The sequence below is a fragment of the Rhincodon typus genome, chromosome 8 (genome assembly GCF_021869965.1).
Source record: "Rhincodon typus isolate 14 chromosome 8, sRhiTyp1.1, whole genome shotgun sequence".
Classification (NCBI taxonomy): Eukaryota; Metazoa; Chordata; class Chondrichthyes; order Orectolobiformes; family Rhincodontidae; genus Rhincodon; species Rhincodon typus.
In genome coordinates, this window is record NC_063339.1 from 52,884,059 (window position 1) to 52,910,536 (window position 26,478).

The following is a 26,478-nucleotide window of genomic DNA, read 5'->3' on the forward strand; positions in this document are numbered from 1 at the left end:
ACTCTTGTCGATTCCAATTATGTCCTTCCATCCTTTCTAATGTTGAACTCATTCAAAATTCTACTGCTTGCATCAAGTTCCATTTACCCATTGGAAACCGTTCACAATGACCTATACTGGTTTTCGATTTGGTAACACTTAGATTTTGAAATGATTGTTCTTGTTTTTAAATCATCTATGGCCTCATTCCCCCCTATCTCTGTTACCTCCTTCAATCCTAAAACCCTTCAAGATTTCTGCTCTACTCAAATTCTAGCCTGCTGTGAATTTCCAGTTTTCTTTTCTTCCCCTTTGGCAATCAGACCTTTAGCTATCTTGTAGCTAAGCTTTGGAATTTCCTCCCTTAGTATCTTTGTGAATGTATCTCCTTCCTTCTAATATACTGCTTATAACTTACATTTTTTATTAAGTTTTTGTTCAGCTGTCTGAATATCACTTTGTGAAACTTCGTGGCAATTCTGTTTGATCACTTTCCAATACAGTGCTCTGAAAGTTTGCCATTCCTCAAATTTGAGATTAAATTTCAGCTGTGCCGGTGTCCTGATCATTTATATAAATGGAACTCAATACAGTGCTCAATAACATGTACAGATAAACAGCATGTACAGCACTCCCATCAAAATAAGAAAATCTTCTAGGAATCAGACTAGACCAGAATTTCTTACCCCTCTGTCCCTGTCAATGCTATTCCTTGGGATGACCTGGCAGAGATTTCAGGGAACAGTGCTAACAGTTCCAAAGTATTAAAGTGAAAGTAAAGAATTAAGTGAAAGGCTCTTCTTTTCCATTCTTTTATCTTTGTCTCTGTTTTGATCCATAACAGCTCTTGCCTCCTTCAGGGCTTTTCTGCCCTCTAAACCTCCTTTGCAGTCTGTAGGTTCTATTGGTGCAGCAAACACTTGCTTTCCCTTTCTTTCAGCTGGTTTCTGCTAAGTATCTGCAATCTTTGGGAAATCTGCTCTGGATGGATAGTGGTCAGAGAAACTGGGTACGTTTTGGCAAGGTCTGAGTAGAAGCCCTCCACCCCTACAAGAAGAAAAACCCAGTAAAAGGGATTTACCGACTGCTAGCTAGGATTAACCGGCCCATAATTTGGGAGCTTATTACCTTTCTCCTGTCATGAACAAATTTGTAATGTATTCCACCCTCCAGACATTTGCCACAATTGCCAAAGATTTTTGTACAATTAAAGCATGTCTGCTATCTTCTCAATCTCGTTCAATAACCTCAGCTTCATGCCCTCTGGTCCTGACGAATTTGCATTTTTAGGCCTATTAACTTTTTAATGCAGCAGCCTTTTAATGTTTATCTCTAGCATCCACTGCATCCTGTTCAAGTATTTCTGCAATCTTATTTTCATTCTTTGAAAACTGTTGTGAAACATTTAAGAAGTACCTTAGATATTCTCAGTCTCAAATCCAAATGACTTCTGGTCCCAATGCATCATTCTATGTCGATTATCAAACACCTCACTATTTCCCTTTACTGTCTTTAGTCATCCTTTACATTTTCTTAGTTGTCCTTCAACTAACTTTCTGTGCCTTTTTCCTATAAAGTGCATCAGCATTGCTATTTTTAAAATAGATACCTATAATGCTAACCACTAACAAATTATTGGCGTAATTGGAATGTGAACCTATTATTGCTGAAGACACCTTGCTTCTAATTAATTTAAGTAAGGAATAGAGTGTTCTTTTTTGAAAATCACTGGTTAAGCTCAAGTTCCTAGCCCAGAAGATTTGAAAACTTAAATAATGTTTATATTTTCTAAATGACTAACTGTAGTTGTTGGTGAAATTAAATGCACTGTGTTGACATAATAGTGATGATTTTATGGAGTTGAAGGGAGAGGTTTTGAATGACAGGCAAGACATTGGGAGGGAAGCCTGAGGTGTTTAACTGCTAGGCGGAGCTTTCCAAAATTTTTCTACTATCACCCCATGTTAAGGCTTGACAATTACTATGACACCCTCCCACCTAGAAAATGGAGAAGTAGAAGGGGTTTGTGGATGGGGTGGAGGTGGGGGGGTGCTGTTGGCTGGGTGAAGATCACAGAGAGAAGCAAGTAGGGTAGAGAGGGCATGTTAGAAAGAACAAGGTGGGGATGGAATGCCATGGTGACTATTGCTGCTCGGAGCTCACTTTGCCAATATTTCAGCTCCTGATTCTATCTGGGGTTCTGACACTTGCTTTTGGAAACTCTGCACTAGGGGTTATTCCAAGTTGTGGGATTGTTGGACGCTCAGCCACTTGCTGACTGATGGCAGATGGTCAAATAATTGGCCTATTGAAGGTCAGTTTTCTTGGCTGTTGTCTTTATGCCTGTGTAGAAATGGCCTCCAGCTGCATAGGGAGTGCACCAGATGGATTAATGCAGCCTCCCAGTAGATTCCTGGAGGATCAAAGCGGGATTCCTTTCCAGAGATTCTATGGTCTAAGATGGCGTCCTTTGGTGACAATGACTATTTATGTGGTTCAACATCACTGTCGGCATGATTATCCCTCAAACTCGGCATATCCTTTCTTCCCACTTGCAGCCTCTGCAGCAGCCAACTTTACCAAAGCTGCAGACCTAGTGGCTCTCTGATTGGGTTGGCCAATCAGAGAACTAGCAATCCATCTTTAATTGGACAGTGGGCCTGGAGCTGACCTCTTAACTAACTGCCATCAAGAAGATTGCAGCGATGGTCCTACTGTCCTCCTGTGCAGGCTGGTGACCCATTGTCAGGACCTACCTCATTGTGGCAAAATCATAGCTGGTGATACACTGGGACAGGAGCTTTCTTCAAACCCTAGTAGTGATTATTGTCAACTATCTGATTATTGTATTTTGGAGGAGTTTAGCAGCACTTCCACACCAAAAGAACCTGACAGCAATTTGAGTATTTCTATTTTGCAGAATACTTGTGCATCATTTATAGAGTCACAGAGCCATACAGCACAGAAACAAACCCTTCAGTCCAACTCATACACGCTGATCAGACATGCCAATCTGACCTAGTCCCATTAACCAACATTTGGCCCATATCCCTCTACACCCTTCCTATTCATAAAGCCATCCAGATGCCTTTTAAATGTTGTATTTGTACCAGCCTCCACCACTTCCTCTCAGCTCATTCCATACACGCACCACCCTATACATGAAAGAAGTTACCCTTCAGGTCCCTTTTAAATCTTTCCCCTCTTACCTTAAATGTATGCCCTCTAGTTTTGGACTCTTCCACATCAGGAAAAAGACCTTGGCTATTCACCCTATTCATGCCACTCATGATTTTCTAAGGTCACCCCTCAGCCTCTGACACTCCAGGGAGAAAAGCCCCAGTCTCTTTAGCCTCCCTCTAACTCAAGTGCTCCAGTCCCAGCAACATCCTTGTAAATCTTTTCTGCACCCTTTCAAGTTTAATAATATCTTTCCTATATCAGGACAACCAGATTGTATACAGTATTCTAAAAGTGGCCTCACCAATGTCCTGTACAGCGACAACATGACATCCCAACTCCTGTACTCAATGTTCTGACCAATGAAGGCAAGTGTGCCAAATACCCTCTTTACCACCCTGTCCTCCTGCGACTCCACTTTCAAAGAAGTATGCACCTGCACCCCTAGGTCTCTTTGTTTGGCAACACTCCCCGGGGCCCTACCATTAACTGCGTAAGTCCTGCTCTGGTTTGCCTTACCAAAAGCAACACCTCATAGTTATTTAAATTAAACTCCATCTGCGATTCCTCAGCTCATTGACCCATCTGATCAAGGTCCTGTTGTATTCTGAGATAATCTGCACTGTCCAATATACCACCTATTTTGCTGTCATCTGCAAACTTGCTAACCATATCACGTATATTCACATCTAAATCATTTATATAAATGATGGAAAGCAGCAGATGCAGCATCGATCCTTGAGGCACACCACTTGCCACAAGCCTCCAGTCCGAAAAACAACTCTCCACTACGTCCCTCTTTGTCTCCTATCTTCCAACCAATTTTGTATCCAATTGACTAGCTCCCCCAGAACCCGTATGATCTCATCCTACTGTCCAGTCTACCATGGAGAACCTTTCAATACTTTGCTGAAGTCCAGAAGCAAACTAATGATTCTAACAATGGAGGACTGAAATCACCTTTGAGGAAGTTTATTCTCTGAAACATGTTTTGGTGCTAGATTAAGCATTTTCCAGTTGCATCGAACATCAGGGAGAGCTACAATACTATGTTATGTCCACAGACCGTACAGCTAAGTAGTTGATCATAGATTAGCATGGACATTTTATTGTGAAAGAGTCCATGACCATAGCCCTGAAAATTTCCAACAGGTAAAGATAGTGCAGGTGAACAGTAACAGAAGTAATATTAAACTAATGCATAAATATGATAATGTAAGATCAGTCTATTCACAGTAAGGATACAATATAATGGAGAATGTGTGTAATTTGAAAGCTGCTGAGATCACAGAACTACAAATTCAACAACTGAAAAGTCTTCTTTTGTAAACAGCAGTTATAAACATCCTCCTGCTCCTCTGATGCTGCTTGGCCTGCTGTGTTCATCCAGCTCTACACCTTGTTATCTCAGATTCTCCAGCATCTGCAGTTCCTACTATCTCTTATAAATATCCAGTTGATTTTTACGAAGAGATCAGTGTTCATAGCTTTCGGTGGAACTTCCACAGCTCCTGAGTAATGTGGACAACGACGAGTCAGTTAATAAAAATTGTGAGAAGAGAAAAATGAGAGACTTGACGCCGAGAAAGGAAGTCTGATTTTCCATGAAAGGAGAATCTCACTAATGAGCAGCTACAGGCCTATTTGCTTGCATTGACTTGTCATTATTACCTATTCCCACAACATTTATATGCAATTTCCCTTCCATTCTCATTCAAATCATAAATACGCAATCAAGTAATTTGGCTGCCACCATGCCTGGGGTAGGTGGGAGCAAGCTTTCCTTGTGATTGATGTGAGGCCCTGCAAGGGGTAATGGAATTAAATGTACACTCACTCAGTAGGGATTAAAGACATTGGTTATCATATTATCCCCTATGTGACCATCATCCACTGACCTATGTTCTCGACGAAAATTCTTGGCCACAGGCAATCTTGACCATATCATTTAACATTACAAATGAATTCTAGTATAAAGCACAATTAATGCTAATTAAGTTCTAAAGTGTTCCAAAAGTCGCAATCGCCTTCTAAGGTTTATTAGCCCACACAATTTTCAGGAGCTGCTCAATTTACACCATGAACTAAAAAATGTCTACATCATTATCATATATGCAATGGTGCCTTTCTTGGGGGGGTTGAAGGGAAGAGGTTTTCATTAGTGCTCCTCATGTACGATCCTCTATTGCATGTGTGCCAATAGGATTGAGCAGCATACATCTGAATTAGGTAAACAATGGGCAAGGTTCAAATACAGGCATCCCATTGCTCTCCTTGTCAGGGGCCTTTTATATCCTCAGAGATAGTAAAAACTGCCAATGCTGGAGTCAGCGATAACACAGTGTGGAGCTGGAGGAACACAGCAGGCCAGGCAGCATCAGAGGAGCAGGAAAGCTGACGTTCCCTTCCTGACCCGAAACGTCAGCTTTCCTGCTCCTCTGATGCTACCTGGCCTGCTGTGTTCCTTCTATATCCTAGTGTTTTGAGAACACTGTTTCTGTGTGTTCCGCAATTACTGAATGATCACTTTACTGAGGACATGCTTTGTTTCTGATATTGACCACATAGGCTCATCACTACAGTCCCCAATGGAGTCAGGCTACTGCACTAAGAAAACCCATAGGAATAGATGTGAAACACAAGCATCTGGAAGTCCATGATCAACAGCAGACTCCAGTAAACGTGGTGCAGCTTCCTAATTCAGAGCTTCCAGTCATAGGTACTCGTATGATGTGGGAAAGGTGAGTTGCTCATCTTCTAAGAAAGGCTGTGCTGTTTAGCGAGGGACACTGGCACTATACTCTGTATAGAGATGGCAGTCAGGTCACCATGTCATAACGTTCTGCAGATCTTCAATTTAACCCTTTCTTCAACAATTTTATCATTGACAAGAGCTACTTCCACATCAGGTCCCCATGCAAGTCAGGTCTGGCGGTTTGTTGCAGCACAATACAGGCAGAGGACATGATTAACCCATGGATTCTTTCCTTTCGACAACTGGAGAATGCAACAAAGCTCTGTGATGGATGATGAGGATTCCTGAGAGCTGCAGCATTGTACTGAATAGGAAATGTAGAATGTATCTCAGAAGAAGTATCACCTTCACAGGCAAGACTTTTTTGTGAATTGTCATCTTTCACTGTCTATAATTGTTCTGATGCTGCAGAAACCAGCATCCCTGCGGAATTCCAACTGTAACTGTGACTTGCCACTTTGATGCTTCTCATTCATTTCCTGTTGTTTAATAAAGCTGTTAGCTATAAACTGATGGAAGCCTTTCACAACAACCCGAAGCTTCTCCATTCAATCATGACAAAGTTTCATGGTAGCGTGAATGTAACAGAAAAGACAGTCATTGTTGTGACAGCGTTGCAAAACTGTTTGACATTAATGATTGCTAGTCTCTCTACCTTCATTTTTGTACCTTGGAATCCCTACAGTGTGGAAACAGGCCATTCGGTCCAACAAGTCCACACCAATTCTCCAAAAAGCATCCCACCCAGGCTTACCACACCACTCCCCGCCCCCCACCACCAACCCCACCACCCCACCAACCCTATCCCTGTCACCCTGCATTTTCCTGGCCCCAAGGACAATTTTGCAAGGCCAATGTATCTGCAGCTACAATAACAACTACTCATGGAGCTGATGATGTAAAGCAAACATTTAAAAATGTAATGACGTATTTACGATCAACTTCCACCAGTGCCACCTATGTGCCCTAAGAAGGTTTTCTTTTTCCTTTCCCTTCCATTACATTTATTGCAGTCCTGAGGTCCAAGCTGGGGTGGAAGGAGCCTAATGGTGCCAGTTGGCTTTGGGGTTTTGGATGGGTGACCCATGAGGCCTTTATGGTTCGAGAACCCAAACAAGATGACAGTATCCTGCCTTGACACAGGTTCACCTTCCTTGGCTTGAACTGTGACATGGTTGGGGATTGCAGATATGGTGGAGGTAGCAACGCTGGGTATTTCCAGAGTGTCCTGAGAGGCGCCTTCTGAGAAGCTGTATGTGGTTCCTCTTCTGGGTGGGTGCCAACTGGCACTACCCTGTCTCCTTGTGAGAAAAGAGCTTCTGGCATGATGTTAAGGTCCTTCACACCCCTGCTGCCTTGCCATTAGTGTTGAGCATCAATAGCTCCACCGGATGGAGCACAGATCAATGTGTACATTTAGCTGGACTTAGGACTGCATGGCAGCTGCCAACCTGACCACCAAGGCAGACAAACACATACATGGAAGATACAGCACAGTGCAGATGGCTTTAGTGAACTCCATTGACCTTTGACAAATCTGCCTGCTGTACCTGAGCCTGCTTGCGCATTTGAATGAAGTTGTTAATGGCTGATACTATGGGATCTCTTCTGCCTAGGGCTGAGCATGTGCCTGGTCTCTGGCAGTCCACTGAGTACCAGTGGCCTGGGGCACTTCTTCAATTGCTAACTTCTTTTTCACTAACAGGCCAGCATAATGAGGTATCAGTATCTGAGTTGGTGGAGCATTCTGGAGATGGGTGCTTCCTCTGATGCATCTACCTTTTCTTCCTCAGAGCTGGAGGAAGGACTAGTCTTTTCAGGATGGAGACTGTGCAGATGCCACTGGTACTTGCAGAAGACAAGACAGGTGATGAGTTGTAAAATAGGAGCAGAAGTTTTGGGATGTTAAGAATACATTCAGAGTGCAGGTAATGGAAGATCAGCACAGCCCTTGGCAATGAATCTTACTCGTTGCCAGGACAAGGAATTCTGAGCATCACCATGAGTGGTTTCTATCCTATACATAAGGAGGAATGCCTCTACACAAAGTTTTGTTTGAGCGTGGAGGATTTTTAATAGAGCATGGAACACAGAGAGTGTTTGAGGCTGAGATGATTCTGCTTTTCTGGAAAGAAGTCCTTAAATATTTGAAGCAGAGGAAGATACTGTGTTGTGGGAAAAGAGCTGGCTTGTGACTCAGTTTTGAATTAGTCACAAGATATTGGGAGGGGACAGTGACAGGGAACATACATTTCATAACATACATAAAACATTAGAAGCTGGAGAAGTGGGTGTGCTTAATGGGTATGTTTTAGAAATAACAGATATTTTGACACAGACCTAATCACTTAAGAAGGTAGTAATTTGTTTCAATTGCCCATTCTTATGCACCAAGTTTAATTTTCAGGTTGGAAAATAAAATATCCATTTAAATTAAGAACAAAACATTAAGCTGCATTGTTGCGGCAACAACTGCCACATCTGCAATTTTCTTATACGTGCCCAATTGCTCAGTAGTTCACAGGTCAGGTGAAACAGCAGGAATGATTCTATGTGTATTTTATAGACATAGTGGGGTTTGTAAGAGTTAAAGCCATTTTCTGTAATTTCACAGTTATGTGTGCCTTAATTAGTGTTCTGAATTCCATGATGGAGAAATATTACTAATAAGTACCAAAATTTTCCTGTTTTCTCAATAACAATATGATTATCTTACACATCTGCCAAAATTTATTACCAAAACAAAGCATAATAAATAATATCAGAAACATGTTGAATACTGAAGACATTGCAGCAATCAGTAGATTAGACTTGTAACAGCTTTTACAGTCCATGTGAATTTTTATGCCTTTTTAATGTGCAGTCAGTAAAGGATTGTTGGTATCCATGTAAGATGATACCAAGTGCAGTTAAACATCCATTGTAAAACATCACTTGTTGTGTTACACTTTACATGAAGACCAATCACCCTATGTCATACTGTATTACGTGGTCTCTCAATATTTGCACATTGAAAATTCATAGGATCCACAGCCAAAACTTGTAATTTAGCCAAGTTTTCTTATGTTATAAATAGTTCAGTTAAACATTATGCACTATAAAACTTAATATAGAAAATACCTAGCAAAAGGGAAGGTGGTTGTGGTTGGTGGAGGTCAATTATCTCAGATCTAGGACATTTCTGCATGAGATTGTCAGGATAGTATCCTTGGTCCAATTATCTTCAGCTGATTCATCAATAACCTCCCCTCCAACTTAAAGTCAGAAGTGGGGATATTTGCTGATGATGGCGCAATGTTCAGCACCGTTTGCAACTCCTCAGAAACTGAAGCAGTCCATGTACAAATGCAGCATGACCTGCACACACTAAGTTTGGGCTAATGAGTGACAAGAAAAATTCGCATCAACAACGTTTCAGGCAAGAACTATCTCCAACAAGAGACAATCCAACCATCACCCTTACTACCCAATGTCATTCCTACAGCTAAATCCCCTACCACTAACATCTGGGGGTTACTATTGAGCAAAAACTGAACTGAACTGGAGTGACCATATAGAATCATCACAGAATTCCTACAGTGTGGAAGCCAGGCCATTTGGCCCATCGAGTTCACATCAACCCTCTGAACAGCATCGCAACCAGACACCCCACCTACTCTATACCTATAGCCCCGCTTTATCCATGGCTAATCCGCATCCCTGGACACTATGGGCAATTTAGCATGGCCAATGCACCTAACCTGCATACCTTTGGACTGTGGGAGGAAACCAGAGCACCCAGAGGAAACCCACACAGACATGGGGAGAACGTGCAAACCCCACACAGAGAGTCGCCCAAGACTGGAATCCAACCCAGTTCCCTAGCGCTGTGAGGCAGCAGTACTAACCGCTGAGCCACCATGCCCACCCCAAATACAGTGACAACAGAGCAGATCAGAAGCTGGGAATGCTGTAGTGAATAACTCACATCCTAACTGCTCAAAGCCTATCCATCATTTACAAGGCACAAGTCAGGAGTGTGATGGAATACATTTTACTTCTGTGGAAGGGTGTATTTTCAATAACACTCCAGAGGTTTGATGCAATCCAGGTCAAAGCAGCCCAATACATTGGCACCCATCTAATACCTTCAATATTCATTCCCTTCACCACCAATGTACAGAGGCTGCAGTGTGTACCATCTACTACATGCACAGCAAAAAATTATGAAAGTTTCTGAACTCAAACAAAAAGCTAGCTTACAATTTCAGCAGGTAATAGAGAAGACAACTGGAAAGTGGTCTTTATTTCAAAGTGAATAGAGTATAAAAATAGGAAACACGGGCCAAAACTACACAAGGCACTAGTTTGACCACGAATGGAATACAGCGAACAATTTTGGACCCCTTATCTGGGAAAAGATATACTGGGGTTAGAAACAGTCCAGAGATGGTTGACTAGAATGATCCAGGGTATGGTCTTATGAGGAGAGATTAAGTAGGTTGGAGCTGTACTTAATGGAATTTGGAAGAACAAGAGTGGACTTTATTAAAACCAATAAGATTCTTAAAGGACTGGACATTTTAATTACAGAATCATTGTTTGCCTTTGTGGAAGAGTCTAGGACAGGAGAGTATAATCTCAAAGTATGGAGTCCCATTATGACATAGACAAGGAGGAATTTCTTCTCTTAAAGGTTAGCTATTCTGTAAAATTTTTTTACTGCAGAGGACTGTAGATGTTTTGTTATTAAGTGTGTTCAAGGTTGAGATAGACAAATATTTACTCATTTAGGGAATCGAGGATTATGCGGAAAAGGCAGGAAAGCGGAGTTGGGGATTATCAGATCAGCCATGATCACATTCAATTGTGGAGCAGACTCAATGGGCTGAATGACCCACTTCTGTTCCTATATCTTATGGAGCATCTAATGAATTCCAACATCTGGAAGGTCAAGGGCAACAAATGCATGGAATGATTACTACCAACAATTTTCTCTTGAAGCTACACACTATCCCAATTTGCAACTATATTGCTGTTTCTACATTGTCATTGGGTAACTGTGAGTGTACATATGCCACGTGAGCTGTAATGGTTCAGGAAGGCAGCTCACTGCCACTTCCTAAGGGCAGTTAGGTATTGGCAATAAATTTTGACCAAGCTAATGATGACCACATTCCGTGAATAATGAAAGAAACTCTGGAGCCCAGGAACAGGAGTTGATCACTCAGCAATCAAGTCTGTTCTACCAATAAGTTAGATCTTGTTTGATATCTCAACACCATTTACCCATCTCTGCTCCATATCCAAAGATACAAACGTTGAATCATACCTATCTAACTCAGTTGTGAAAATTGTAATTTATCCAGCATCTACAATCTTTTGTAACATATGCTCATATTTGCAATATCCTTTGAAGGAAAATGTACTTTCAGAGTTCAGTCCACGTGGCCTTTTAATTTTAAGACTCTGACCATTAGTCAACTCAATTAGAGGAAATAGTTATTTTGGACTGAATCATACATTTGTTAGCCAAGTCTATGTTGCATCTGGGTTTTTGCCATAGGCCTTACATGTTTTCTCACACTATCAAGCCAGGCTCACCACATAAATTACATACCCTACTCCGATGGCATCTCTCATATCCAATTTCTGTCCATCTTATCACAAGCCAAACTCATAGGAACTAGCTACTCAGTGGAGTTCTGCCCAAAGATCAGCACCCTTTGCACCTTAACCATCTAGGAAAGGTCAATATGCACCGGACAAGCATTGGGAATCTGGCATTTCTCCTCAACAGCAGCTTAGTGGCACAACAGCCATAAAGCCATGCTGTTCATGGCCCACAGCCGACATGGCTGACATGCCCTTGTACATACAACTGCCTCCTCTCAGCCTCATCACTATTTGACCACTGCGCCAGACATTTTACTCGTCCCTAACTGCATCCCATATGATGACCTTCTAAGTCAGTGTTACTCTATCCCCAATATCCACTGCAGACTCAGCATCTTGTTGTTGTCCAGTACAGAACCATTACATGCAGGCAAGTATTTGGAAAATTTCAAACACAAACATGAGCTTATATTGACAGAAATGAAAAGATAACAAAAATGAAATCAACAGAAGCTGAACCTATGCCCCCACATTGCCAAACAAATTTCTGCATGATGATCAAAAAATGTTAGTCAATAATTGTTTGTTGTGCATAACTCTCATTTATTGTAACCAGGCCTCAAAGACGTTCTGTCTGGTGTCATGGACCAGACCAAATGCCTTCCAAATATATTAAGAAGGTAGTGATCAATGTGCTCACTTTCTTATTTTAAAGGGAAATGTCATGTGCTGTGCTCCAGATGCAATTCGATTGATCAAATCACTCGACGTTAAGCAAAATATAATTAATTAAAAACAGCAGTTAAAATGCAACAAAAGAAAGAAGAGCTTGGAATAACTTAACTCTATTGGAAAACTTAACAGAATAATAGATACAGTAACTGCTACTAATTAACTGTTCCAATATAGCAACATCCCATAAACACACCCTTGGCAAAAAGGCAAATTCAGAAAACAGATGGTCTCACACACAGTTCTCTAATCCAGGAAGAAAGAACATCAAAAGACAATTCTGAGCGAAAAAAAGAGAGTGTACAGCCAGGAGAGACTCACTGCCTTCCAACCCTGCTGAGACCCCAGCAACAACTGCTAAAAGCTAACTAAAAACCCGAGATCTGTGAGAGCTTGACTGCAAACACTTAAGTTGCTTCTACTGTTCCAATTTCTAAAAAAAACTTGTTTATCTTCTCATAGACTGCTTGGCACCTGTCCCCCAATCTCTCCCTTAAAGAAATCAGGACAAAACACACCTCTTAAAGCCACAGCATCGTCACACTGGTTCATAACATCCATCAGAGTTGAGCTCTGTTATGGACAATGTCAACTTCCTCCACCCTAATGTCCTCATTCTCCTCCTTGGAAGACTATTTCCATCTTCTCCTCCAGTCCCTCTAGACATTGCTCCATTGCCAGCTCTAATGTGCAGAGTACAGCCCACCAAGATTTTTGTAGCACACTCCGTCCAGAGAACATTAGAGGTCACCCTCCTGCTGCATTTCAGAGTGTACAACTGAGAGATTGCACAAAGGTGTCTTGTTGCTCCCTGGAAGGAACCAATCATATACAGGTTTAGCGACACAACAACCTTCACAACCACTGGAAGAGGATTGTCTCTAACTCCTGCAGCCCTAAGGTCCCGCTCCAACATCTGGCACAGTTCCATCACAGTGTGCTGGGACTTAAAGAGCCAGCATCAACATTGCACCTTGCTTAAGCCCAGGAAATAGAGTCGGGGCTGAAAAACTCTGGGCCTTCTGTGAGTCTCAGCATCCTGAGGGGATCTGCAGCTGCAACCTCTCGGTGAGCTGGGTGCTTGTCTGCTGTTTGTGTCTATACAAGCAAATCCTTACACCATTTGAAACGCTTAATAGGCTCCAACCTTCAAATGACCAGGATATACAACAATTATTTATTCAACATCAGAAACTGCTGGAAAAACTCAGCAGATCTGAAGGTATCTGCGGAGAGAAAGCAAAGTTCACAATTTGGATCCAGTGACCTTCAGAATTTTTCCAGCAATTTCTGATTTTGTTTCTGATTTCCAGCATCCACAATTCTTTGTTTTTTTTTATTATTTATTCAACCCACCCTCATAATATAATCCTTTGAGGTCTGCCCCCTTCCTGTGAGTTACTTCTGTATCCTGCCTGAAGCACAGTGCGCAAAATTAAGACCCCAACATAATTCATTAATTTACAATTATTCCCAGGTTGCCTTTTCTTCATGTATAATGTGACAAATGTCAATCACAAACCAACATTTTAAACCTTAATGTAATCCTATGAGGTCTGATTTGAAGCAGTTAAGCTTCACTTCAGAGACAGTTTTATTAATTCCCTGATGTCCATGTTGTAGACTTCATCTAATTTCTTCGTAGTTTTAAATAGTGCATGATGTTAAATAATCAAGTTTCTCTTTAACCCCTTCTCATTCAGAAATGTCAAGAATTGAATGACTTTCAAACACTTGAGACAGAAGATTTGGTTGTTTTGGAAGTCATTAAAGTATCTTTCACCCAATCTGCAAACTTTGAGATGTAAAAATACAGCCAATGTTTTCCAAGTCTGCAAACTATACCCATTCATATTCTTGGTTTACATAATAAGTATGCTTGTCAGCAGTCTTGTAGTCATAAAGAGTAATTTTAGGATGTAAGGGTGCATTTCACTCTTCACAGTAGACCTACTTTTGCCTTAGGCACTACAGATAATGAACTGTTTGGGATCAGCAAGGAAACACTTGTGTTTCTACAAAATCTTGTATACTTCCTTTCCTAGTTAAGTTAATGCTATCTACAACAGTAACAAAGAATTACATTGCCTCTGCCCATCTTTCAAGTGCATATGAGCAAACCTGAATTTACGTGGCATCAACTGGTATTCGCTGTTCTACCTAAGACTTGAAAAAATGTCAGGAATACCATTGGTTCTGGCAAACGAGGCACTGTTCTTATTTCTTTATCTTAAAGGACTACAACAGTAAATAAATACATGTCCTTGCTTTGGAATGTGAAATCGAAGAGTGTCTCCCTAGCCAAACAATTCTACATTCAACATTATAAAATGTTTTAAATGTCAAAGGCAAAGCACCACTTACACACTGCTACCCATCATCAACACCAAAGCTTTGTAGCAGAATGACATTAACCTGATTACATGAACTGCCCCAGTGACTGATACGTCTCATTTATTAACACTGTTCTATTTAGTTTACTGCGTTCACTCGACCTGTAACAAATGCAAGTTTATTAAAAAAGTCAATTTAGCATTCTTAACTAAAGGACAAACAGCAAGGCTTCTACAAAAAATAATCAGCTACCTAATGTCTGGAACAAACTTGAGCTCTCTGTAATATGATCCTTACATGAACCATAATCTCCTGTTTATTTCCCCTAATGAGGCAGGAGTTAAAACAGTTGACCTGATCAGATTCAGATGGCAGCCCTAAAGGAGTGAGCCCCCTGCTGCATTTTGGGTCCGACACCCTTTGTTACCTCCAAGTGAGCTGAGACTAGGCTGTGAACCATGTAAATAGGAGGTTTCCAGGTTAATGAAAAGCCATAACTTCATCCCACTGCTGCTGCGGACTTCTCTTCACTCCAAGTTTAGAACATTCTTTCCACAATCTACTATTAATGCTTAACAAATGTGTTTGAGAAACAAAATGAACTTAAGTCATAATATATTTTTGATTAAATGGAGAACTTAAAATGTCATGTTTTCACGTAAAAATATATATTTACATTAAGATTCAATAGAGGAAAATGTCAATGACAAAATCAAATCACAATGGCTTGTAATCTCAAAGTTTAAGCTTCTGACAATTGTGATTGAACTTAGTCTTGCTGCCCCTACAATAGAAATATTGTAGAGAATGAATTGAGGAATTCAAGATTTAATTGAATTTTCAATTTTAATTTCAAATGCAAATTAACATCCAAACATATTCATGGTAGTAGACCTTCTATTTTTAATTTACATAAATGCTTCAAATTTTCTTAATACATCAATGCCAGAATAGTATCCTTGTGAATCTAATGTAAAATAATCTACATGCTAAACTCAAAGCAGTATGCAACACAATGGAAAGTGAGAATTTCAAATTTTCCTCTTTCAACTGAAGTTGATTTAGCTTGGAAACTAAACTCCTTTTCATGTATGCTGGCAAATTGCATCAATTTAGGAACAGCAGCCTTAGTATTCCCATATTATGTTACAGTGTCTTTCATTCAACTGCTGTTTTCTGCTGTACTCAATTACAAGTCAACAATGAAAAATATGATGTGATGTGAATCTGTGGTCAGGTCAATCATATGCTGCACTACCCTGTAAACTGTAACCAGAATCTGTTTGAACAAGTTGAAAATTTGGAATGGAATGAGTTAACGTGCAAGAAATGGTTTAACAGTTTCTCAGCTTAATGATCAAACAGAATTGAATGATCTAACGTATATGATGATACGCAGCAAAGTTCACATTTGTTTTAACTTCTGATCAAAATATGGGACAGAATTGCCTTACGCTTACCCTAATCCAGTAATCTCTCATTGCCAACCCCTAATGCACTCCACAACAAAATTTTGGTACCAATAGAAAAGAGAATTTTGTTCTGATTAAAGCATGCAGAGCACAGTAGATCTGAATCACATATTGTTTTTGTATCAGTTTGCAAGTAAACTATGAATTGTCTATGGGAATAGACTCATTTGTTTGGCTTGCTAAACCCCTAAAGTAAAACCAGTTTGAAAAGTAACTTTTTTTTAAAGAAACGGGTAAACAATATGTCAACAGAGATTCTAGATGGTGAACACAGCATAAATTGTTAATTCAAATCCAAACTCAAAAATAATCACAAGGATGTAATTCTATTAGCTGCTTTACCCTTGATAGGACTTCTTTGGCATTTGTCTCCTTTAAAAAGGAACAGCTTATGTTTTTTGACAGAATGAAAAATGATCAGTTTGCCAAGTTGCCTCTATTGCAGAATGACATTAAGGTACCAATTACACAGGCAAGCTCTGACATTTTAAATCACCAGCTTGACAGCCCACATTCTGGATGACTTCCAATATCAATAAAACTTGCTCAAGCAAAGTCTTACCTGGTTTTCACCACATCGAGGGGATGCATCAGACAAATTTCCACAAGACCTAAGCAGGTGACAGAAGAGAAACAGCCAGTAAATATTGGCACAAATGATGGTTACGCTTCACTGCAGGAGTGTGAAAATTATTATTGTATGAAAGATCAAATATGATAACCGAGGCAAAATGGAGCAACTAAATAGGACAAAAAAAGTGTGTGGAGAAAAACAACTCAGTAATTCATAATAATTCAGCATAAACATCTAAACCATGAGTATAAAGCATAGACTAATTATTTTCACCACATTTGGGGATACAGTAATACCTTGCCCATTTTGAATTAATTTGGCCTGGACCAAAGCATCTGCGATGTACAAGTTTATTTTGATTAGAAAAAAATTATATTAGTAACTCACTTTAAACATTTCTTATCACAACTAAAGTATGCATTCAGTTCTGGACACAGTCTTGAAAATTGATGCGAGGGCCATGTGAGCAGAAAAGGTTTATGAGAATGGTTCCGGGTGTTGGATTTTAGGAAAAGGTTAGATTGTGGAAGCTAACCAGAGGCATAGGAATAGGCCATTTAGTTTGTTGAGGTTGTTTCTCCAGTCAGTAAGATCATGGTTGTTCCGATTGTGACTGTAACTCCACTTTCCTGCCTATAACTCAATTTGATGTAGATCAAAACTCTGTCTAGCCAGTTTTGATTATATTTACTGATTCAAACTCCATTACCCTTGAAGCAAGAGAATTCCAAAGATTAAAGATGATCTGAGAGGAGAAATTTCTCATTATTCTCATTGTAAATTGGAGATACTTTATTTTTAAACCGTGATGCCTACTTCCAGATTTCCTTATGAAGAGAAGCATTCTCTCAGCACTCAACTTGTCAAGCTGCTTCAGAATCTTATAAGTAATAACATTACCTCCCAATCTTCTAAACTCCAATAATTTTAGCTCTAACCTGCTCAACCTTTCTCATAACCCAACACCTTCATCCCAAGATTCAGAGTAGTGAACCTTCTCAGAACTGCCTCCAATACGAGCATTTCCCACAGATAATTTGCACCCATGTTCCTACTGCCCCATTTACTTCAGAAGCTATACCTTTTCTTATAAGTCTGTTGTGAGACATTGTGTAGAATGGCCTATTCAAAATCCAGGTAGATCATGTCTGCGGCGTTATCCTCATCAACTCTCTGTTTTCTTGATCAAAAATCTCCAGAAAGTCAGTCCAACATGATTTTCTCTTAAGAAGTTCATGAAAGCTCTTCCCAATTAATTTTTTTTTGATACAACTATTAATTCTATTTTGAATAATTGTTTCCAACAATTTCCCCCCAATGAAATTAAACTGACTGGTCTGTAACTTCTGGGTTTATCTTTACAACCTTTCTTGAACAAGGGTGTAAAGTTGCAATTCTCTTCAGCTCCACTCCAAGTCTAGGTAAAGATTATTCCCAGTGCCTCTGCAATTACCACTCTTGCTTCCTTCAGTGTCCTTGAATGCATCTTATCTGATCTGGGTGCATTATCAATGTTAAGTACCAAAGCCTATCCAATATCATCTTTTAAACCATTCTAGTGACTGAGTTTCCTCCTCTGTCACCATGGACTGTGCAGCATTTCCACCCTTAGTAAAGACAGATGTGAATTATTCATTCAACATCTCAGCCAAGTCCACTGTCTACTGCTTCTATACCATCTTATCTTATAACCTAGTTGCCCAAAGCACATCAACTAAAGCTGTCTTTCATACCCCTGTACAAGGCTAAGGTCTGTTCAAGGCAAAGGAAACAAAGAAAATGGCACTAGATGGTACTAGGACTAAGGGGCACAGATTTGATGGTTTAGGCAATTGATGGAAGGAGATGTGAGGAAGAACATTTTATGCAGTGAATGCAAAAAACTGGAACTTGTTACCTATGAGGGTGGTAGGAAATGTAGATGAGGAATAATTTCAAAAGGAAATTGGATGGGCACTTAAGAGAAACAACTTTACAGGGCGAGCGAATTAGAACACAGAAATGGGACTGATTGGATTACTCTTCAGATTTTGAAGGCTGAATAGTCTCCTTTGGTGCTTTAATTACTCTGACAGATGAATCTACTCTTTTAAGTATTCAAAGGACCATTTTGAGGTTATAAACACAATATTAATTGATAAACTGTGCAGCATTACCAATAGGATCAGCACAATACTAAAGACAGTGATGGACAAATAGAATCCAGTGCTGATTTATAAAACAAATTTCAGAAAACATATTTTTACATTATATATACAGACCCAAAAGTAATCTTCAGTTTGTTCAGCATGTTGTCAGTAAGACATTTGCAAAACAATAAGTTGTCTTTATACAGCATCTTTAATGTAGAAAATTCATCATGAAACACTTCACATCGGTGTTGAACAATGGAAATGAAAATGAGAGGAGTGATCAGAAGCCTGGTCAAAGAAACAACATTTTTTCATGAAGGACAAAGTGTGATTGCAAAGTAGATGTGTTTAGGGAGAAAGAGCTGGGGAAAATAAAAGAGGTTGTGAAAGACAGTGATACTAAAGGTGGACCAAAAAGCGGAGGAAGGCACAGGAGATCAGACTTAAGGTACAAGAGAGTTTGTAACATTATAAACTTTATGGCGATTAGAAGTGAAGAAACCGAGATTGATTCAAATATGACCAAGAATTTTAAGTTTGAAATAGTAGGGATAAAATTGGTTTGCTTTTAAAGACATAGAAGTTAATTATTGACAGCTAGTATGGATTTGTTAAAGACAAATTTACATTAACAGATTGCAAATTTATTGGAGGGATGGGGATGTATGTTGGAGATATGCCTGAAGCAATAACATCATATCATTTCTGTTTTCCTCTGTTTCTCCGCTGAAGGTTATTTTTATTTCATGGCTATGACTCATATTTCTGGTCAAATTTACTCTAATTGTTGGATACACTTTTGAACATAGCTATGATATTTTGACCAACCCAAACTACTTTTTTCTCTCCTGAAATGGCTCCATTCCCCGATCATTGTGGCTTTAACACTGTGTAATTGAAATCAGTTTAATTTGTTTCACTGACCTGATGAGTGCTTAAAATATCATTTTGAAAAAAAATACTGACTTTTTAAAAATGTTTAAGCGGCATTCAAGACCATCCACCTCATCTAAAACCAAGCCTTTTTGCGTTGTCTTGTTGTGCAATGCAAAACAAATAACCACAATATGAGACACCCTGGCTAGCTTGTACTGAAGGCCACCATCTCATTGGCAAAAGCATCAGAAGTACATCTTGAAGATGCCAACAGTTTGTTCAATGCAGGTTCATATCATTAGATGACTTTGGTTTTAGCGTTTCTCAGTTTCTGTGAGTACATACCAGACAGATGTCAGGAGATATCTCCTCAGAGGATAACTTTTACTCCCCAGCAGCCACTCACTTAACTATGAGATGCCACCCACTCTTCAATGACTACATTAAACTTCCGTACCTCAGTGACACTTAGAGCTTCATACAGGGGGCTGTGATGGGAAGCAATGAGGCATCAGGTTATTATGGACCAAAGAACAAATATCCAAAACCAACAACAAAGTCTCCTAAACTCTGTCATTTGAAGGTAAATGACTCTTTGCTGATACATCTGATGTTTTGGGTAGCACCCTTGTCCCCTTGTAGCCCCTTGCTCCACTCCTCTGGCCTCCTCTTGACCAACAGGAAGCATATGTCAAAGTTCCTACTCACTATCCCATCTCAATTTATTTACCTTTGACTGTTTAGTTCACCAACACTTCCTCTAGCCATCTCTGATGCCCAAGTGATTCCAACAGCCTAACAGATCTCTCAAGAGTCTAACCACTCACTGTTCACAAAGGCAAGCTTCTCAGTACCAGCAATGATAGCTCAGTGCCACTGAGCAGCTGGGTTTATCTGCCATCTCTTACAACAATTGACCATTAGCACTCATGGCTCCCTGCTGCTTACAGAACAGCTGCTCCCTAATGTGTCCCAGACCTTCAACTTTTCCCCCAAACGATGACAATTTAAAACTGCTGCTCTAAATACTGTTAATAAGCTCAACAAAAGACGCAATAATCTGTTAATTTGAGGCATGCGGACTGTGGGCTCCAGCCCTCCCTTTGAAAATCTCAGCACGTTCTGGGGGCATTGGGATCCAGAGAGTTTCAAAGTATGCTCACACCCAATCTCAAACTCATGAGCTTTTGAAAAATCCAGCCAATGATGTTACAGGACCTCCAGCCTATTTGTGAAGAATACGCCATGACTTGAATACTATGGTATTTTAGAATACTTTTTAGCGTTTTCATCTCTATACTACACAATATCACTCATTGTTCACTGGCTCTTCTTTATCTGATTACTCATTTAGGAAATAAAGTTTGACAAAATCAAACCTAATGAAAGTAAGACAGTCCCTTGGGGCACTCTGTATTAAATCAAATTTAGAGAACTTTAAATGTCTTTAATCAACCTGTTCAGACATATCATGACACAACTCTGCTTTAAGTGGGACTTGAACAAGGACCCTCATGCTCAGAGGCAAGGACATTATCAGTGCACCATAAGGCCCCCCAACATACATCTCAGCACTTGTTTGAGATAGCAAAACTGAAAATTTAACTAAATTAAAAAGAACTCAAACAGCTGATTAAACTACTGGAGCTAAAAAGAAAATGGAGGAGGGATCAACTTAATATGTCATTGGTTGGATAGGCACCTCATCACAACACCACCATCCCCCACTTCCACCCCCAACCAGTGCCCAACAGCCTCTATAAGTTTCTAGTATATTGTCAAACACCAGATGCTCCCTCTCCAAGGACATGCAGGCACATATGTAGCCATGAAAGAGATGCAGGCAGTTAGGAGTTACGACCCCTTCTTCCTGGATCTGTTATGGCTACCCTAGTCAGGCACAGGAGCAGACTTTATCAAGAGGTCTTCCGGGTTGTCTGCACCCCTACGCACTGGGTGCACAAAGATTAGGAATGTGGGGGCTGAAGTGCAAATAAAAATTTAACTATTCCAATCTCCTGTAACCAATGCACATTAGGTTTACAGCATCACACAATAATGCAGTTTTAAGAATATAAGACCAGGAGAAATAGGAAGGAGCATGAGTAGGCCATTTAGCTCCCTCAGTCTGCTTCACCATTCAATAGGATCATGGCTGACATCCAACATTTCAACATTTCCAGCCCTTTCCCCATAAGCCTTGATATCTTTACTGATCAAGAATTTATCTATCTCAGCTTTAAATATACACAAGGATTCTGCCCACAGCTTTCTGTAGAAAGGAGGTTCCAAAGACTCACAACCTTAGGAGAATTTCCTCCTCATCTCAGTCTTAAAATGGTGCCTCTTTATTCTAAGATTATGCCCGGGAGTTGGCTTGGGAGTCTGTGAACCACTTAAGTGTATGGTTGCAACGGATTGCCATATAAAACATTATTCACCACCAGGTCCTGATTACAAGTGGGAGGACTCCTGCACAGAAAGACCTTACTCAGGGTAGGAAGCTTGTTCAACTTAACAGGGAGCTGTACTCATACAACAGAAGGTGCAACTCTCTCTTTGGAAGGCTTAGTTAGAAAATAAAACACAGTGAATAAAGCAACAGGACAGTGAGAGGATTTTCGCGTTATAGCATGTGTCACTAGGGGTGTAAACAACAGAGAGTATTACACCCAGACACGAGATGAGGTTCCCAAATTTGTTCTAGGTTTACATTGACTGCCCAAATTTTTAAGCTCCCAGATGAACTGGGATAATAAACTGGCTTGCATTCTTTATTCGATGACTGCCTCGGTCGGTTGCAACATGGGATCATTTTAAAATAATCCATTCATTTGCGAATTTGTTTCTCCCAAAACTCAAATGAACTTCTTGGTTTAAAAAGCAGCCAATTTAACCAGGCTTTCTTCAATTAACAAAGACTGAGTTTATTAATTACTAAATGCAAAAAAAATTAGCAATGCAACACACCTAACATAGATTAAAAATAATAGGTGAGGCTAAGAGGATAAAAGTAAAAAAAATACAAAATCAGCTCAGTCTCTGAATTCTCTAATGGTGAATTATTGAACGTTGCAGACACTGCAACGCAGGTTAGATGGAGGTCGTTAAAGAACCGATTTCATGATCCCAAGTTTTGTAGAGAGAGTCCAATCATCACCCCTTGATATTCATTGGCATTATCATCACTGAAGTCACTATTAACAATATCCTAGGGGTTGCCATTCACCAGAAACTGAACTAAATCAGCTTTATAACTGCTGTGGCTACAACAACATTTAGAGGCTGAAAATCCTGCTTGATTAACCCACCTCCAGTCTCCTCAATACTTGTCCATCATCTACAAGGCACAGGTCAGGAATATGATCAAATACTCTCCACTTGCAACAATGAGTGTAGCTTTAACAACAGTCATGAACCTTAACATTATCTAAGCCAAAATAGACCACTTGATTTTCAGTGTGAATATCTTCAACATTTACTCTCTTTACCAGCAACACAGACTGGCAGCAGAGTGCACCATGAGGAAGGCTAAGGTTCCAAGGGTCCTTAGAAAGCACCTTCCAATTCCATGGTCTCTAATATCGAGAAGGACAAGGAGCACAGATATATGGGAACAGCACACCTGCAAGTTCCTCTTCAAAACACACACCATTCTGAAGTATATCAGCATTCCTTCACTGTTGCAGGGTCAAAATCTTGGTACTTCCTTCCTATCAAAACTGTGGCAAACCTAAATGACATAGACTGCGGAAGTTAAAGAAGGAAAGGGAGGCAGTGGCCTAGTGGTATTATCGCTGGACTGTTAATCCAGAGACCCAGATAATGCTCTGGGGACCTGGGTTCAAATCCCACCACGGCAGATAGTGGCATTTGAATTCAATAAATATCTAGAATTAAGAATCTAATGATGACTGTGCATCCATTGTCGATTGTCAGAAAAACCCATCTCGTTCACTAATGTACCTTAGGAAGGAAACTGCCATCCTTAGCTGGTCTAGCCTACATATGACTCCAGACTCAAAGCAATGTGGTTGACTCTTAACTGCCCTCTGGGCAATAAATGCTACCTAGCCAGCAACACCCTTGTCTTGTGAATGAATAAAGGAAAAAAAAATTCACTACCACCTTCTCAAGGACAATTAAGATGAGCAATAAATGCCAGTCTGGCCAGCAATTCCCACATCCTATGTATGAACTTTTAAGAAAAAAAACCACAAAAATTATTAGTTCTATTATCGTTCCCTTCATTCCATAATTTATTAACTGCACTTTGGCACCACATAAATTTAATAAGGTTTAACTTGTCTCCTATCCTCCTGTAATCCATACTGGCTGCCATTTTCTCTCAGTTAGATTTTATTTCCCTTATTAAAAGCTAACAAATTCTTTGGTCTTCTTTTCTTACCTTCTATTTAAATAGCACTATCATACTGTGAGTATTCCATTTATTACAAGCTCCTGGTTCAAGAGATTCACTTTACTTCAATCCTAATTCAAGATAATAGGCTTAAAAGTAAACACTCATAAATCTAAAGTGACAGTCATCGGGAGTAGCATCACAAAATTATATAGCATGGAACCTGCGATCGGCTGCCAGACAGCAATTTGAGCACTAACAACTTAGCACAAGTTCTGTAAGTTACTGTATGTTATTCAAACAAAGCTATTAATTTTGGTTGGTGAGATGTGTAGTCCAGATGACTGTATGTACAATCCACCTCAGGCAGTCATGTGCAGTACTATTGGATATTTAACACAAAAGTGGTACTTATTTTTATTTGAAGTGATTAAAAGACAAATTAGTAATTTCAAATTAATAGGGACTGATGATTAAAATCATTAAATAAGTTTATATTAATCAGTTAGCATCCAGAAACCAAATTTGCAAATATAATGCCATTGGTAAAAATGTAGTAAGATTGTTTATTGCAAAGCAGTAAACTATAACTGTTGGATCCCAAATGCAAACTATCTGAATACTGTTATTTCTGTACAGCACATATTTATTGTCTTGCACTGATTTGTATTATTAAAATATCAACATTTCTGAACTCATAAAACAATTTCAGAAACATGAGTACAGGGAGGATAATAACAAAAAAAGCTGAATTTTATAGCAATATAGTACCAATGCCATAAAATACAATAAATTACATCAGTATTATCGTAGAGATAGATTAACTGATTATTAAAGGACACTATTCTTTCTTTATATTCATTCTAATATAGTACAGTTAATGACAATTACTGTCATTTACACTATATAATTAGTTATGGGGATGCACACAATTACTAAAGCCCAAACTACAATGATCAAGCTAGAGACAGCATTATTGCACACCTGAGGTCACTTTAGACATTGGTATTTACTGATAAAACATGAAACATAATACAAAAAGCAACACGGCCAATTTCAATGCAAAAATGTTTGGAGAACAAGAGAACTTGACTGGGAAAAATTAGCATCCCTAAACCAGTAAAGCCAGTTATATCCAATAAGATAAATGGGACTTACTCAAGATGCTGATTGAGCATTTCTAGTCCAAGTTCAGATCTGCATCAGGTACAGAGGAATCAGAACCTGAGTCTGATCAGTTTACGCTACTCACAGTTGAATAGGTGAGATTAGAGCTAGACATTAAGGAAAATAAACAAGTGAGAGTCATAAAAGCATGAAGGGTATGAGAGAGAAAGAGCTTTCCAAAAACTGGAGCTGAAAATTGGTGCACAGTGAGTGGGAGAGATCTAAAACAACTTCTAGCAGCTGGGGACAATATAACTCTGCCTAACAGCAGCTCAACCAAATTTCCATAGCCTATAAACATATGTTGAATATCTAAGATTTTAAATAAACTTGTTGGACTATAACCTGGTGCCATGTGACTTCTGACTTTGCCCACCCCACTCCAACACTGGCACCTCAACAGCACAAGAAGTATGGACCCTCAAGATACAAGCTCTGTTGCAGGAAATGACCAAGAGACCTCAGCTGTCTCTTGAAATATGGATCAGTTATGAACAGACTAAAGCTCCCATTCTGAGTGCTTGTAAGTTACTCCGGGGGGCCAATCATCAGCAATTTGGAATACCTATGCGACATCCATACAAACCTATATAGAATTTGAAAGACTAAAGCAAATATCTTTCAACTGATGGGTCTACACTTTAAAAATAGAATGCACTTGCAACAATATATAAAATAAACTGCTTGAGGAGCTTAAAAATTGCCCTCCCTGCAACCAAAGGATGCACATGGAGAATCAAAAGGTTACCACAATCAGGGCAGTAGCAATTATGACTGATAACTGATCTCTCTCTAAATCTAGGAATTCAAGCAACCCATCTTGAATCATGCCAAGAACTTCTGGAGAGATAAAAGGGACAGAAGTAGGTCCCAGGAGAAAGAAGAGTAGAGAAAACCAGGGAAATTAATCCATAACTTCTAAAACAAAGCTCTGAACCAGAAAAATGATGGGGAACGTTGCAGCGCATTTAGTCTCTGACGTTATGGAGTTGTGATTCTCTGTACATGCACAGGAGAGGAACCAGATACTCATCAGGATTTTATGCACAATAGCAAGTTGGCCTCTTGTATTTCCAAGAAACCAGAGAAGGTTAGCATTTTCTTACCCACCAGTGCTTTTTCATACCCCTTCTTTGTTCTCCTCATTACTTTCTTAAGATCCCCCTGCACTTTTTATATCCCACTAGGGCCTCTACTAACTTGTTCCCTTTGTACCTGTTAAAAAGCATCTCTTTTCCTTCCAGTCCTGAATATTCCTAGATGTCCAGGATTCTTTGGAATTGTTGGTCCTACATTTCACTCTAAACTCTTGTTAATTCCAT

General features: G+C 39.7%; 1 protein-coding gene across 2 annotated transcripts in view; it reads right to left on the bottom strand.

Annotated features, from left to right (window-relative positions):
* Nucleotides 1–25,190, bottom strand: part of slc25a21 (solute carrier family 25 member 21) — a 131,865-nt gene extending 106,675 nt beyond the window's left edge. Inside the window, exons 1-2 of one of the 2 annotated variants that reach the window (XM_020510713.2) lie at nt 25,148–25,190; nt 16,610–16,658 (exon numbers count right to left, since the gene is read on the bottom strand). In XM_020510713.2, coding sequence (XP_020366302.1) covers nt 16,610–16,638 — 29 coding nt within the window. In that variant the 5' untranslated portion in view covers nt 16,639–16,658; nt 25,148–25,190. Of the gene's footprint in view, nt 1–16,609; nt 16,659–25,147 lie in introns of those variants that run through there. The other variant, XM_048600248.1, reaches the window with a different exon arrangement.
* Nucleotides 25,191–26,478: the final 1,288 nt, after the last annotated feature.